Genomic DNA, 17500 nt, shown 5'->3' with positions numbered 1-17500 from the left:
CCGCTAACACATACACAAACAAAGATTGTGGACAAAATAATCCAGTTTTGTATTAACTTCCTGGATGCTTGTTAAGATAGAGTCGGCAGATCGATTTTTTTTAAATATGATCTTTTAAGTAAAAAGAATATTACGTATTTAATTGTCATGTCGAAAATTGTAATATAACCAAAAATTACGAAAATTTATTCAGTAAAACTGCTTTTAGTAAAAAGAAAAAAAGTCTGTTGGCTACATGCTACAAATATTGGAAGCAATTAACGATGTAATATAAAATGTGCGTTCCGACCTAAAGAGATGAAGAAAAAGAAATAAGGCACCAGTGAACTGAAGCCGGCTACGCTCTCATGTTATGGGCCAAACGCCTTCAATTCTAAACAATGCCTAATTCACACAAACCAAAGAAGAGAGGGGGAGAAAGAAGACGAAGACGCCGGGCTGCTAGCGCTGATGAAAGAAGACCCTCACTTTCCAGTTACAAGCCAGGACACGCATCACCAACAGCAGGATGACCGGCCTACCCTAACCCTCTCCATCGTCGAAAGGATAAGTTACATTTTACAAACATTCATTCCTTGTCAATTCATACATACCTACAAACAGTTTACGAACATGCATTCCTTGTCAATTCATACATACCTACAAACATTTTATGAACATTCATCTGCTTTGTTAAATCCCTTTTTTATAAAAACCTAGGCCATAAATGGTGACAGCCGAACGCGAGAGGAACACACATTTCCTTCTATACCCTAGACAGCTACATAAATGGTGAACCTGCCGACCACGATGAAATCGCACATTTCAAAAATAAATAAATAATAATAAAAGGACAGACGTATCATTGCTGAAGTTAAGAGAACCCATTTTTTTTTCTGCTCAAATAATTTACGTGAGTAAAATAAGAATTGGCGAACAATTATACAAACACGAACCTTCACAAAAAAAAAACAAAAAAAAGGACGTTTAATTACATTAACAGGACGAACGGCAATCTGCTAAGATATTAAACATTTTTGTCAACCACTGAACGCGTAACCCACAAATTTTGCAATGGAGGATACTGTGTCAGCGGTCTCTGTAAAGATACCGGGATTTATGCATGCTGCGAGGCTCAATTCGAACTGAGGAACATATCCAATGAGACCATAAGATTCTATCATGTCCTTTCAAATCTTCCCCCTGACTTGATTTCAAACCCTATCCACCAAAATCCTCACAGACACTCTCGGAATAGCTCCGCTATTTCAGGTGGCGATGTGTGTGGTAACATGATGAGAATTGGCAGCCAACCGGATGTTAACGCATCCACCGTGAGAGACAAAATGAAAAATCGTCTTTTGCACATGGCTCCACGCATCACTTCCGCTTGGGAAGAAAAAAATAAGATAACCACAAAATAATTATCGACCAATGGCAGAGCACTGCGCCTAAAATAAACACCTCAAATATCACAGTCGCTGGGAGCCAGTTTGCCACTATAAAAACGAGGGTATTTGAGGGAACCAAAAGAAGAGAGAACGGAGATTCGCCCTGCTGCGTCAGTGAACGCACAGACGGATTCTCCCACCCGACCTAAAGAGAGGAAAAAGAAAAAGAGATAAGGCACCAGTGAACTGAAGCCGACTACGCTCTCATGTTATGGGCCAAACGCCTTCAATTCTAAACAATGCCTAATTCACACAAACCAAATGAAAGATGAGACTCGCTTTCCAGTTACAAGCCAGGACACGCATCACCGACAGCAGGATGACCGGCCTACTCTAACCCTCTCCATCATCGAAAGGATAAGTTACATTTTACAAACATTCATTCCTTGTCAATTCATACATACCTACAAACATTTTACAAACATTCATTCCTTGTCAATTCATACATACCTACAAACATTTTACGAACATTCATCTCCTTTGTTAAATCACATTCCATCCTACGAACTCTTTGCCTCTCCTAATACAAATTGTTGGTCGTAAATAAAATCGGTTCTCAACCTCCAATATGCGTCTGTCTTTATATAAAAACACAGGCTATAGATGTTTTTTTGTTATTTTAATCCCATTATACCAAGTAAGCACCTTAATGTAAATAGCTCACAAATTAGTATGAAAAGCAAAACAAACTGTTACTGAGAAATTTCCCTACTGTATTATCTTTAAAATAATTGATGTCGTTAATAGCAATGATTACTTGCAACGTTTTATGCTTGCTATTTTTTACAAGCACACACACACACACACACACACACACACACACACACCGTTTTGTTTCATAAGTAAAGGGAGATAACCAAAAACCAAAAGATAAAGATGATGAAGTTATTTCCCTTTGAATTCTATTTATTTCTACCAGATCGTTCCGCAAATTTTTTTTATTTAAATGTTTAGAACAAAACTTTTTATTTAATTCTTGATCTATTTACATTAAATAATTAATTCATACAACGTTTAAGCCGATGAAACCTTCCTAAGATTTATCTTGTCAGTGTCAAGCACAGGTCCAATCATCAGTGTCGATGATATTAAAAATTCAATTGTGATCATGGCTGACGGAACGAGAGCACGATACCTTCATGGATTAAATAAAGGGTTCCGATCAAAATACATTACAGAAGCAATGATTTATGAATGTATGTATGCATAAAGCACTCACCTTGCCAATAACTTTTGTTGAACAAGTCTGAGTAACCCAGGCCAGTTCTTGGCCAGTCGAAGATGACCAACCTGAAAAAATATACAGAAAGAAAATTCAATTTAAACTTTACAAGTTGTAGATTACTGATAAATCAAAATTTTGGATTTTTTGGGATTATTCGCATTACTGTTCTCATCTTGAGTGTTATTCGTACAACGTGACAGTCGATGTGACCTCTAACCTTTTTTCAGGCGTATCTTGTCAAACTCAGGAATCTTTCTGTCAAAGTCGGGAATTTGGATGTAATTTCGAGTGAAGCCCTTTATTTAATTCACAAGAGTAGTATGTCCTCGTTCCATCACCCATGAACGGGTAGAAGTCCTAAGTAATTTGCGATTCCAACTTTCTTCAGCTGTATCTTTCCGAACTTAGAAATCTTTCTGTGAAACTTGCAAACCTGTATGGTATTTGGAACGGAACCCTTTATTTAATCCATGAGGGTAGCATATTCTCGTTCTTTCAGCCATGATTGGCTTAAGTAATTCACAATTGTATTTTTAGTATCACCCATGATTGAATCTTCAACCTAGAGAAGAGTTTCATGTAAAACTGAATTTTACTTAGTATTTTATCTGTTACGTCAAGGGTCCTTGTCTTGCTAAATGGCTCAGTTTGAAATCCCATACAGACTTTTGAGATCCACATCGAGATTTTGGAGTTCGACAAAATACAACTAAAGAAGGTTGGAGGTTACATCAGCTGAAACGTTGTGAAAATGAAACTGAAGATGAGAATAGTAGTCTGAATAAGGCAATATAAATTTTCAATCCTCATCTCAAAAATTCAGAAACAATTATTTTTAAAAAAATTTTTTCTTTTAATTTTATTTTTTTTCCCTTTACTTTACCCCAAACAACACACACAGATAACCATCAAGACATAAGGGGATACTGTGAATTTTGAGCCATATTCATACGAGGGCATCCTAAACGGGGAGTTGTGAGGTAAGATGTTTGTTCACATTACATTTAAATTTCTGCTTGTTGATACGGTTAGGGAAACAGGAGCACCCGGCCTTGCAGCTCATAAAATACGCTTCCATTCATTCAGCATGGCCGTAGCCGAGATTGAACTCACTACACGAGTTTGTAGTGTAATTTAAATCTTGTCAGTAGCTGAATACTTGATGCTTCGTCAGGGCTATCAAGGGTACTTTTTATCATGACGCCATCACTAGATGGGCTGCCTACCACGGCTTAAGAGAGTCCCATCTATCCTGAAGAGAAGGATGGATCACGCCAGTTTCTCAACCTGGTATTTTACCTCATGGTACATACAGCGCCTCGCCTTCCCAAATGGTCACCCATCTGGTACTGGCCAGGCTCATTGTTGCTTAAGTTCCGTGATCTGGCGAGAACCGGTTTGTCAACGTAATTGTGCCATAGACGCTTAAACATATTTTAGTTGATACAGATTTTGTCAATTCCCCATTGAATATTATATTGTACCTAATATATAGTACTGATTTCTAAAGTATTTAATAAAAAAAAATGACTTGTGTCCTATCAGCAAGAATCAAAACGAAAAATTTAGCACCCCTGCCTAGTTCCCTAGCGTTTGAGCTAATTCAACACCACTTCAAACTAATAGCTTAAAACTAATAAAAATATGCCGGCAAATTGGAATGAATATTTCGCATTTCAACTGAAAGTTTCATCTCTCTGTTGCAGATATTGACTGTGTGAAGCTCTAAAAAGCAATCCTTCTCATGGACACGCATCAGAAGCAGAGATGTATCATTGAATTCCTGGTAAAAGTGCATATAGAATGGTGGTGACTATGTAGAAAAATAAATTCTGGAGCTCAAAAGGTCGCTCGTTTTAATGGTACTACTACTATCTTCGTAGCTCTTCAACTTTTTGAGCTAAAAAAAGTAAGCTTTACTTTTGGAACGACCCGCATCTATTTTAATAAAAGGGTAATTTTTCATGTATGCTAGATAAGGAGTAATTTTATTAAATATATTTCAATTGAGGATAATATTTTTAATATAGATTAGTTATGGGGGACATTTTTAATATATTTCTTTTTAATTAAAGAGCATTTTTTAAATATATTTAAATGAAACGATAATTTGGGGGTAAATTTGTACATGTTTACCATGCGCTAATTCACTCAAGAATAAAAATGAGATTCTACTTTTTTTAGGTGATTACATGGAAACACCCTGAAACTGTTGACAGTAAAAGTACTTTTAAAAAATAAATTTAGAAGTTAGAGTGCGAGATTAGATTCACATATAAATTTATGGTAAAATGATCCCCAACTTTCGGGCCAGCAATTTCTAATTGAATAGTGTTTTAAGGATATATAGAAATTTTTTTTTTGTTAAGGGCAATAAATTGGGTGTGCTATTTTGTTTGTTTGTTTGGGTTTCTTTTTTTGTTTTTAAGAATATGGAACGTATGGTCATGACTAACTTATAGTCCAGTCAATCTAGCTCATTTTTTGGCTCAACCTCAAACAAATTGCTAACAAAGGTTTTTAAATTGCATTGTAGGCAAGAATATCTCCTCTTTCAGATAAAAAAAAGTTTACCAAAATTGACCTTGCGGAAAGAGGTCAACGACCGCCATCTTTAAAGGGTCCCCCCCCCCCGATTCTAGTTTCCCTCTCTCAACTCAATTATTGTAAGTATATCTTCAAAAATTACAAATGTATCAATGTGACATTTTATAAATCAACAGTTTTTATGAAGTTGAATATAATTATAAACTCATTGGTTTGGTTTTATTTGATTTTGGTTTACGGCATATCAACCCTTTTAGATTATTTGATACTAGTCCAGTCAATCTAGCTGGGTTTTTTTTGTCTCAACCTCATATAAATTGCTAACAGAGGTTTTTAAATTGCATTGTGGGCAGGAATAACTCCTCTTTCAGATAAAAAAAAGTTTATTAAAATTAACCTCGGAGAAAGGGGTCAACGGACGCCACCTTTAAAGGGTCCCTCCGATTCTAGTCTCAATTACTGTAAGTATTCTTTTTTTTATTAGCCGCACCTGCTTGCCGTCCCTGGCCAAAAACAAGCAATAAATTATTTTAATATTCTGGTGGTCATAAACCTGGCGCCTGTAGACTGTGGTACTGGTCAAGTCTGAGCAAACTCTCTCTCCCATAAAAAAAAGCTTATTAAAATTAACCTTGGATAAAGGGGTCAACGGCCGCCATATTTAAAGGGTCCCTCCGATTCTAGTCTTCCTCTCTTAACTCAATTACTGTATAGTCCAGTCTTTGGTGTTGTGGCTGAACCTCAAACAAATTGCTAACAAAGGTTTTTAACTTGCATTGTGGGCAGGAATATTTCCTCTTTCATATAAAAAAAGTTTACCAAAATTAGCCTTGGGGAAAGGGGTCAACAGCCGCCACTTTTAAATCATTTGGGCCCTGTCGTAAAATGCGATAACTAGCGAAAAGGATGATATGCAAAATTAACAATTACCATAATGTAAAAGGACAAAATATCGACTGTGTCATCTTTTTTGCTAAATCGCCAAGCCGATATATTGGCCCGAGTCTAAAGGGTTAAAATTCAACTTAACAGTATTAAAATTTCGATACATAAAATTCCTGACAAGTATGTCCATTAAAACAATTAATTACAAAAATAAGCATTTTTGCTGACAAAAACCTTTATTAAATTACACAGAACAAGTTTATGAACGGACCAAAGAACATTTCTTGTCAAGAACTAGTCAAAGGTCACTTCATCATCATCATCAAGATCTGGCTGTGATGAGTTGGTGCAATGGAGGCCTTTGCAATATCCACACAAGTTTGAACAGTGAATGCCATGTTTCCTGCAACTGCATCTTCCTGTAGTATACCCTGAAGTACAGTTACACCTAATTATAGCCAACAAATTTACAGGGCCAGGTGGTAAGTCAGTCTTAACTGGTTGTACCTATTTACTATGCCTCCCCACGGGACAGAGTTAGACACCAGGGTCGTTTTTTAACGTGGAGAAAAGGTACAAAAATAAAAATTGTCTCAGTCGTGAAGGATTTCTCCTCCACCGAAAGAGAACATGAAAATGAAGTGCAGCATCTGAAGAACAGATGGTGTTTATTTGCTCCCCCACTGAGCAAATTAGGCACAAGGCCGTTTTTAATGTGAGGTAAAAACCAGCTCCCCTAAAAGAAAGGGGGCACTCTGGTTACCAAAAATAATAATTGTCCCAGTATAGAGGGCCTCCCCTCCACTGACTGGTACAAACCATCTTAAGTGCAGCATCTGAAGAACAGATACTACACTTTGATCTTGACCAAAAGGCCAAGCACACATCCGTCCATCCCCACTCGTCAGGTTTTAGCTGGTTTCTACCTTTCCATTCCTGAATTTGGAAGTAAACTCGAAGGCTGTGGAATTTCGTAGCTGCTCTTGTCGGTGGCAATGATTTGGCCTCAACATACTTTGAGCTATTTGCAACCTTTTCCTTAAAGCGCCTCAGTCGAAGATGATTGATGTTTTCCCCATCATTACCATTGTATAGGCACACTAAAGCCTTCTCCCCAGCTTCAATAACCTCTTCTGCACTGCTGTATTTGCCAAACACTTTAGCCAGTTCGAGGAAGTTTCTATTGTTCATCACCTTTCGGAGGGATGCTGCCTTCCCAATTCCGTGAACACTGGATGTAGAATCACAACCCAGTAGTGCATGAATGAAAAGAATGTTGGAACAGAGCGCATCTCCCAATGATTTCCTCACCTCTTTGATGTTCCAGACTTTCACTCTTTTTTCACTAGCTTTTGGTTGTGGCGTAAAGAAGATGTAAATATCATCGCTATTGGTATGATAACATAGAAGGACCAATAGGTCAGTGCCATCTGCTATCAAAATGGTTTCTCCTGTCTGTGCCAGTTTTAGAGTAGTCTTCACAATCAATACGTCAGCGTCTCCAGACGCATGGATTACTTTACAACCTGCTTCCTTCAAACTCTTTCCCAGCAAGTTGATAAACAATTGTTTGTTTTGTCGATTAGCAAGGAAAACATCCTTTTTTAATTTGAACACCATGAAAGGAGTCAGTGACACATTAACTCCAACAAACCCCCCTGCGCGGCGTCGGTGAGTCGAGTCCTTAATGGATGGGCCACTTTCATATCCATCAAAGACAACACATGCTTTTCCATATCTATTTGTGACGTATCTACAGTATTGGTCACAGATCTCATTAAATGTGCGACCTTTTTGCCAAGGGAGATGCTGAAGTAGTGCTCCACCATCTAAGAGATACTGTAGATCTGATGACTGTGGACCTGATTGTACATGAGAAGTCAGTTCCCATATAGTGTCCGCCAAAGCAGATTTTTTTGCCTGTCGCAGTAATTCAAAATAATCAAAAAGAGCAGGTGGGTAACCACACAGCTCATATTGAAAATGTTCTTACTGCTCCTGGGTTGAGGGTTCATTATTAGATAGCACACACAGTCTCTGGAACAGGAGTTGTGGATCAGTCTCAACAGTTTCATCTTTGCTGAGTGAAACTTTTGATCCAAGTGTAATTGCTTGATCCTTTTTTTGTAAAACGTACTCTTGTACATTTTCTCCAGCCATTGAAGCTATGATTGCCTCTCCTATGGAGTTTACTCTGTCCACATTCACCTTTTTGTCTCCAGTTACTCCACTTGAAATGCTGTGAATGGACGGATCTTCCGTGAAAGGGTCATATGTCTGGAGAAACGCAAGGACCTTCCATGTATCCCTCACATCACGCTCTTTTCTTGCTGAAGTAGCCTCCTGATGCTGGTCACTAGTGCCATAAAGAATGCCTGCTAGTTCTTGCATTGTAAACTTGATTTCCGCACATGCTGGCAGTGATAGCGTCCAAACCAATCGTTGAATTTCATCCATTCCTCTGCCATGAGTAAGGCCTCCAGATGTCTTCAGGCTTCTTATTAGCACCTGTTCAATAACCAGATCTGTTGACAAGCCAGCCCAGTAGCGATCACTCCGTCTAATCACATGGAATCCTTCCGAATATTTCTGGTATACTTCAGGGTGGGTTTTTGGCAGACCCTCCATTTGTTGCAAATACAGATACGCCGACTTTGCATATAGGATGTGTCCTGCTGCAGCGAATATTGGCAGCATTTTCCTAACAGTGTCAAGGTGCAATTCCCAGTTCCCGGTGCGCTCTGCTTTGATAAACAGTTGCAGGTTCTTCACCATATCAAAGTATTGAATCCACAATTTTGCTGTTCGCTGCTCAACCATCGCATCCTTCACATGGTTGATTTTCTGGGTAATCCTGGTTACAGACTCTGAAGACAGAACATTATTCAATCTCTCAGTCCCACCAAGGAGACCTATCAATAGCCCCTGAGCTTCTTTAAGGTCTTCATTTTGATGAAATGACTCTTCTGCATCAGTGTTGGGTTGATCATGCTCAGTGACATGTGAAACTGGCAAATCATAGGCTTTTGCTAATAAAATAGCTATCAGAGCAGCAGCAACTAAAAAGTGAGCACGAATAGCTCTTGCAATTGCTTTGCCACTTAGCATGTGGTTGACTGTGTTTTCAGCATACACAAGTTCAAAAAGTTCTTGCAAACCAGAACCTTTCATCAAATGACCAATTGACCCCAGAAAGCTCATCTGTGTATGGAGCCCACCAAGTCGCAAGACAAATGATTTCAGGGGACTGGAACTAGGCTGTGACTCGACTATCATCATTGCTTTGTACCAAAGTGGCTGATCAAATGTTAGAATTGGTGTTATGTTGTTTTTTCTGGCTAAATCACTAATGTAACATAAAGTTGAGTACACACAGGTTGGGTTACCAGGGTCCATGTCAATCATTGGCAAAAAAACTGTTGCTGATTTTCCAGGATATGTTCCTTTGTACACTGACTGCATAAGGCCTGACCATGCGGGTCTGGACGGATGTAAAATTAGTGAAACCTCCCAAAGGATGTCAACATTGGCAGTGGAATCGACAACTTTCTTGGCCAGGAGCTTTTTAAATGTAACTGGGGGTTTGTTGGTGTGCCGTGAATCTAGGAACTTTATTTTGATCCTTCCAACCTTTATTATCTCTTCTGAAAATACCTGAATCCTTGGAATTGGTTTTGCTTTAACTTTCCCGGGGGTAACAGATGCTATGATGCCCATACCATGGAATGTGTTGAATCTATCAATACTCCTTACATTATGGTCCACATTATCAGCTACGAACTGCACAAATTCAGTTTCAGCATCACAGCCTACAGGCACCAGGTTTATGACCACCAGAATATTAAAATATTTTATTGCTTGTTTTCGGCCAGGGACGGCAAGCAGGTGCGGCTAATAAAAAAAGAATACTTACAGTAATTGAGACTAGAATCGGAGGGACCCTTTAAAGATGGCGTCCGTTGACCCCTTTCTCCGAGGTTAATTTTAATAAACTTTTTTTTATCTGAAAGAGGAGTTATTCCTGCCCACAATGCAATTTAAAAACCTCTGTTAGTAATTTATATGAGGTTGAGACAAAAAAAACCCAGCTAGATTGACTGGACTAGTATCAAATAATCTAAAAGGGTTGATATGCCGTAAACCAAAATCAAATAAAACCAAACCAATGAGTTTATAATTATATTCAACTTCATGAAAACTGTTGATTTATAAAATTTCAGATTGATACATTTGTAATTTTTGAAGATATACTTACAATAATTGAGTTGAGAGAGGGAAACTAGAATCGGGGGGGGGCCCTTTAAAGATGGCGGTCGTTGACCCCTTTCCGCAAGGTCAATTTTGGTAAACTTTTTTTTATCTGAAAGAGGAGATATTCTTGCCCACAATGCAATTTAAAAACCTTTGTTAGCAATTTGTTTGAGGTTCAGCCACAATTTGACTGGACTATTAGGAATGGCAAAGAGTCATTTTAAAAGAAAAACAAAAAAATAGCACGTTTTCAAGAAATGGCGGATTAAAAAGTTGATGATACAGGAACAAGGAGTAATAACCTGAAATTTTATTGCTAAAATAAAATAACCTTTTTCCCTTCCTTGGCCTTACCACTAACCCTATGGTCTGATCGCCATACACAACAACATATATTAGGTTGAGAAGAAAGTGCTTGCTGAATTTTTAATTTTGATTTCAAATGATGTATTTGCAAATAAATTTTCATTACCTTTTAAAGACCATTTTTCGCTCTATCTAATCGTTTGAATTACAATCATTTTAAAACAATTATGTCTTCTTTTCAGAACCTTGAATACAAGATGGAAAAATGTCAAATTCGCACAATTTTTTTATTTCAATTCAAGCTAGGCTGAAAAGCTGCTGAAACAGCTCACGATATCAACAAAGCATTTGGCCCAGGAACCACTACTGAATGCACAGAAATTTTGTGGTGGCGATGAGTCTTGAAGATAATGAGCGTAGTAGTCAGTCATTGGATGATCAAAACCAATCCACACACAAATATAACGATATGTTTTATTGTCGGTGAGGTGATAGATGATTGGTTATAAGGGGGCAGATGCACGTGCGTTGATTCTTCTAGACCCCAAATCGCCAACTCCGATATTCTTTTTGTTTGTCATTATATAACTATCTGTGACCACCTGAAACGTTCCGTTGGGACAATATTTAGCCATACCCAAAGGACGTTTTATTCCGCCGTTGGCTTTTCATTGAATTGAACTTTGTTTCGATTTGCCGTTTCTAATCCTCTCATGGTTTTGTTTATCGCCTAACAGACAATCTTTTTAGTCCTTATCATCAGCCATATGTCTTTTTTTTTTCACAACGTTGAATACAAGATGGAGAAAAAAACAAATTCACACAATTTTCTATTTCCATATAGACTATGCTGAAAAGCTGCTGAAACAGCTCGAGATATCAACAAAGCATTTGGCCCAGAAACCACTACTGAACGCACAGTACAATGGTGGTTTAAGAAATTTCATGGCAACGACGAGAGTCTTGAAAATGATGAGCGTAGTGGTCGGCCATCGGATGTTGACAACGATCAAGTAAGAGAGTTAGTCGAAGCCAATTCACGCACAACTATTCGAGAACTTGTTTCTGAATTAAATGTAACATATACGACGAGACAAAAAAACTGATAAATGGATGCTCTCAAAATGGGACGACAATCAAACGAAACTTTGTTATAAAATATCATTTTCCCTTCTTTTATACAACAAGAACGACCCGTTTCTCGACCGAGTTGTGACTTGCAATGAAAAGTGAGTTTTTTATGACAACCGGTGACACTCAGCTCAGTGGTTAGACGCCGACAAAGTTCCACAACACTTTCTGAAGCCAGAGTTGTATCAAAAGAAGGTCATGCTGACTGTTTGGTGGTCTGCAACGAGTCTCATCCATTAGAGTTTTTTGAATGCAGGTGAAACCATTACGAAGAGAAATACTGTCAACAAATGAATAAAATGCATCAGAAACTTTGACAGCAATACTCTGCATTAATCAACAGAAAATACCCAATTCTCATCCACAACAATGCTCGATCACACATTGCTAAACTGACCCTGCAGAAGTTGAACGAATTGGACTACGAAACTCTGCCTCATCCACCATACTCACCAGATCTCTCACCTGCTGACTACCACTTTTTCAAGCATCTCAGCAACTTTCTGCATGAGAAATGCTTCAAAAACTTAAGTGATATCAAAAACGCATTCAGCAACTTCATCGCCACCGGAACGCAAGATTTTTATGTTATAAGCATAAATATACTTGCTTTGCATTGGCAAGTGTTGATTCTGATGGTGTTTATTTAGATCAGTACATTTTGGTTTGAGCCGAGATATGTTCATCTGAATTTAAAAGGTAAAAACCGCAAGAACTTCCTTGTCAACCTGATAAAAGAAATCACTCCAACACATACGCCCAATTGATTTTGAAGAAATTAAGAAAATAACTAAGACTTAACTAAAAACAAAAATTGGTTACATGCCCTTAAAATGCTATATGGTCAGAACATGGGGTGACCATTTTACGTTAAATTTATGTGCTCAACTGATCTCCTACTTTTCATTTTAAAATAAAATATTTTTTAATTTGTGGATTCATTCTTTTTGCAGACTGTTATCCGCATCTTCATAGTTGCTGCTGTTTCACAACGTTTCAGCCAACTGAACTTCCACAAAAAGAATGAACAAAGTACGAAGCCCCATCTCAAAGGATTCCAAAAATAAAAAAAAATTTTAGTTTATTTTTGCCACTGAGTTTTTTCTGTAATCGCAAAAAAAATGTGGAATATCATTTGTCTATTTGGTCGAACTAACATAAGCTGTTTGTTTGTTGTTGTTACTATTGTGTGTGTGTGTGTGTGTGTGTGTGTGTGTGTGTGTGTGTGTCAGTGTGTGTGTGTGTGTGTTAATATGTTCTTACTGTTTCCATTTCACACCAGTCGCCATGTTAAGAATGTTTTTTTTTTTTTTTTTTTTTATCCTTTTTTTTTTTTTTTTTTTTTTTTGCTTTGGTTAACCTTATTATTTAGAAAAGCCCTTTTTAACATGGGGAGGGGAACTTCCTTCGTGCTTATTCAGATTGGCACTAATGTCAGCATTTAAAACTTTTTAAAAATACAGAAATGTCTCTGATGCACGTACCAGTCACGGGATGAAGATAAAAGATTCCAAAAATCACGTAACTTGATCAAGTATTTTTTTATTATTATTAAAGAAAATAAAATTTTACTCTGTTTCGATTAGGGTTAAAAAAGCGTCCAACGAATTAGTGGACAAGGGCAGACAACCCTAATGCATGTGGAAATTGTCACAACAATCATCGATTCCCTCCCCCTTATTTTGTTCTCTAGTAAAACATGCCTCGTCTGTCACTTATCGGTTTAAAAAAAAATAATTTAAAAAAACTACTTGATCAATTAGTGTGATTTTTGAAATATGCGATCTTTATTCCATCACAAGTAGGTACAATATAAAAGTTTTTCGGTAATCGTGAAGAAAGAGAGAGCCAGTTTCCTCCGTTTGTCTGTCCACCCAATGGCACCCAGGCAGGCACTCAGGCAGGAGGCACCCTTGAAATAAAAATAAATGTTTTTGTTATATTTTAATTTTAAACAAGTTTTTTTTGTTTTGTTTTTTTGCAAATATATTTAAGTTTTTTTTTTTCAAACATATTTACGTTTTTTTGTTGTTTTTGTTTTTTGTTTGTTTTTTTTTTTTGCAAACATATTTAAGTTTTATTTTTCCAAACGTTTACGTTTTGTTGCTTGTTTATTTTCAAACATTTACGCTTTTTTGTTTTTACGTGTTTTTTTTTGTTTGTTTTTTTGTTTGTTTTTTTTTTTGCAAGCATAAACTAAATGGTTTTGCTATATTTTTCTTTTAAACATATTTATGCGTGCAGCCGTTTTTCCGCGAATATTTTTTACGCTCTTATAATAAAAAAAAAAATCAACGTTTTTTTTTTTAATCTTTTTTTATGGACCCCCCACTTTTTTTCTTCATTTTTCTGCACTTATTTTACCTTTTCCGCGAGTATATATATATATATATATATATATATATATATATATATATATATATATATATATTTGAAAAAGGATATTGTAAAACCTGAATCTTACTTAAAACTACTATTAAAAAATAGCGCGGTACAATGAGTGCATAAGCAAACTTTTCAAAAAGAAAAATATTTCAAAAATATTTAGTTTATGCTTGCAAAAAAAAACGTAAAAACAAAAAAAAAACGTAAATGTTTGGAAAAATAAAACTTAAATAGGTTTGCAAAAACAAAAAAAAACTAAATATGTTTGAAGAAAAAATAAAACTTAAATATGTTTGCAAAAAAAAACAAAAAAAAACATGTTTAAAATTAAAATATAACAAAAACATTTATTTTTATTTCAAGGGTGCCATTATATACATTTTGTGCATCCGTAACTGGGTGGACAGACAGTAACGCCACCTATAGCCAAACGGAGGAAACAGGCTCTCGCTTTCTTCACGATTACCAGTTTTTCTTCATTCTTTTTTATCGTTATAAGAGCCAATTTGAATAAACACCGTTTCCTTTTTTCTATATTTCAGTTTTCACTTAACAATTTAATAAACAAAAGATACCGTAAAAAAAATTAATTAAAAACGAAGAAACGACCAGAAATGAAGCCAAAACAGTAATTGTAAACACAACCTGTTTTACGTGGGAGTCAAAAGATAAAGCTACGAGAATACCCAGAGCACTGGTGAAACATTTTCTTCCAGGATCCGCTAGAGCCTCATTATCTTTGAGAGGTGCTAAAAATTCCAACCGTGAATATATTCTTAAAGGTTTTTTTTCTGAGACAAGTGGAAATAACTACGTTAAAAAATATTGAGATTATCTCCCTTGGAAATTAAAAAGTAGTTAAAATGTAGGATGGCTTTAATAGAATTCGATAAAACATGGTTTTATGTTTGTTTGGTGTCGTTTTTTATATTATTAAATGAGGAACAATTTCGACTTAAACTCTATTTAGTATCACGTATTTAATCTGAAGAAAAACGCGTTTGGAATGTGTAAATGTGTTAGAATAATCAAGATTACTGGAACTTGAATTGTTTTTTGCACAGTGTATGGAGCCGCACGCAGCAGTATCAGAATTTTTGTAGGAATTTTTGACACCCCTAACACGAAACTGCGAATACAATATAAAAATCTCGGAATTTCTCTGTTAAAAGTGGGTTATTTATTTTCTTTATGGATTATACTTCCAAAATAAACTATTACAGTTGTTTTAAAAGTAATAGAAATATTTTTATTTTTTTTTTAAACAGTAATGAATTTTCCGAACTCAATATTTTTCAATTTTTAAACTCAATATTTTTCAATTTTTAAATTTTAAACATCTATCAAAATTTTTCTATTGATTCTATTTTTACGATATTTTCAGGGTCAATGTGAAATTTTATGTTCTTTCCAATAAATCGAATATAATATTTTAGACAAACGTTTTTTTTTTTAAATTCACGAACCGCCCCCCATCCCAATTTTTAAGTGTCTATTAAAAAGTAAATAATTAATTTAGTCACCCGAAAGTAAATAATTAATTTACTCACAAATTGAAGAGAAAAGGTCAATACATAATATATTCAAATTTAAAAAAAAAAAAAAAATAGTGTTCTTTTAGAATTTTACCTGTAAGGTTTGAAGTTTAAAACCTTTTTTTTTAAACCACGTTATTTGTTTTTTCTTTTTTTTTTTTTTTTAATGGAACCTTGGTCCTTGCTCCTTTAATTGAAAATAAAAATTAGGGCTTGAATTACATTTTTCGAGGAGTTATAAGCTTGGAAAGCCAGGGGTTCGAATAATTCACGCCTCCCATTTTGTAAATGTCTAATAATAATTAATTTAGAACCCGATAAGTACATAATTATTTACTCACAAATTGAAGAGAAAAGGTCAATACATAATATATTCAAATTTAAAACAAAAAAAACATAGTGTTCTTTTAGAATTTTACCTGTAAAGTCCGAAGTTTAAAACCTTTTTAAAAAAAAACACGTTTTTTTTTGTTTTTTTTTTTTAATGAAATCTTGGTCCTTGCTCCTTTAATTGAAAAAAAAATTAGGGCTTGAATTGCATTTTTCGAGGAGTTATAAGCTTGGAAAGATGGGGTGGAATTATTCGCTATTTTCACGAAATTTCTGACACTGCATGGCCCATGCCTTCTCTGTTATATCACTCAGGACAAAAAAAAATGGTATTTAAACAACAAAAATATGTTTCATCTATTAATAAATAAAGAATTTTAAAGTCAGTTTAAGTGACTTTATTTGACCACTGAAATTGTGAATCGATACGTTTCTTTGGACATTGGAATGTATCTAGCCAGTATAAATGCTCTGAATCCAGAAACATATCTCTATTGAGTTTGTAATTTGCAACAATTTGGACAATATATAAAAAAATATATTCCTTCAAAATATATAGGTTTTTTTTATATAAAGTTAAGAATGTATAAAAAATAAACTATGCAAAAGATATGTTTGCATACACTCCTGATCAAAAATTTAAGTTTTTAAGAAATCATTTTTTTTTTAAAGAGAATTTTTTTATCATTTCCTAAATTAAAAAAAGATATATTGTATTCCTATATGTAAACAAATATTTTTTCACACACACACACATAACTATCTGCAGACACATTTCATCGTTTTCACAACATATCAGTACTGCTAGATTTATTGACGCTCAAAACTGAAACCCATGTGTCTGACATTAAGTGCTCAATTAACTGAGCTAAGAACCTGATGACAATCATAAGAGTAATAGCATCTCTACTTATATATAAAATGCACTGTGTGTGTGTGTGTGTGTGTGTGTGTGTGTGTGTGTGTGTGTGTGTGTGTCAATCCAGTCTGTATAAACTTCTAAATGCTAATTTTTTTATTTAACACAAGTGTACTTTACGTGTCTGCAAGTGTTCTTAGACAGGTTTTGTATTAGAATACCTCTTATAAGTATTGAAAATCAATAATCGAAAACATCTGATAAAAGAAGATATAATCCGATTTTGATCAAAGCTAACATCCTTATACAGCCTAATATCTCAAGTGCATTTGCAAAGTTTTATCACAAGACAAGGAAAAGGGCCCATATATAAAATCAACAGTAGACTCTTTTATAAGACAGGGGTGTGTTTAAAATTAATGTTTCTATTTAGAGCACAATCGAATCATGATACTTGACTTTTGAATTTTAAACTTTAATTCAAGTTATCATATATTAAAAATTTTTATAAAATTAACAGTAGGTTCTCTGTAATGTATTGTGGATTAAGTCATTGCGGGGAGGCATGTGAGCTTCCTCCTAGTGCACTGTGATGGGTCCCTGACTAGAGTAGGTA

General features: G+C 35.4%; 1 protein-coding gene across 1 annotated transcript in view; it reads right to left on the bottom strand.

Annotated features, from left to right (window-relative positions):
• LOC145261100 (tectonic-like complex member MKS1) overlaps positions 1 to 17500 on the bottom strand; it is a 474527-nt gene that overhangs the window by 93024 nt on the left and 364003 nt on the right. The window contains exon 13 of the mRNA XM_080119317.1: positions 2650 to 2720. Coding sequence (XP_079975443.1) covers positions 2650 to 2720 — 71 coding nt within the window. The remainder of the gene's footprint in view (positions 1 to 2649; positions 2721 to 17500) is intronic.

The sequence above is a fragment of the Euprymna scolopes genome, chromosome 37, assembly GCF_053919585.1.
Source record: "Euprymna scolopes isolate OS-2025 chromosome 37, ASM5391958v1, whole genome shotgun sequence".
Classification (NCBI taxonomy): domain Eukaryota; kingdom Metazoa; phylum Mollusca; class Cephalopoda; order Sepiida; family Sepiolidae; genus Euprymna; species Euprymna scolopes.
This window is presented reverse-complemented; position numbering and strand designations above follow the sequence as displayed.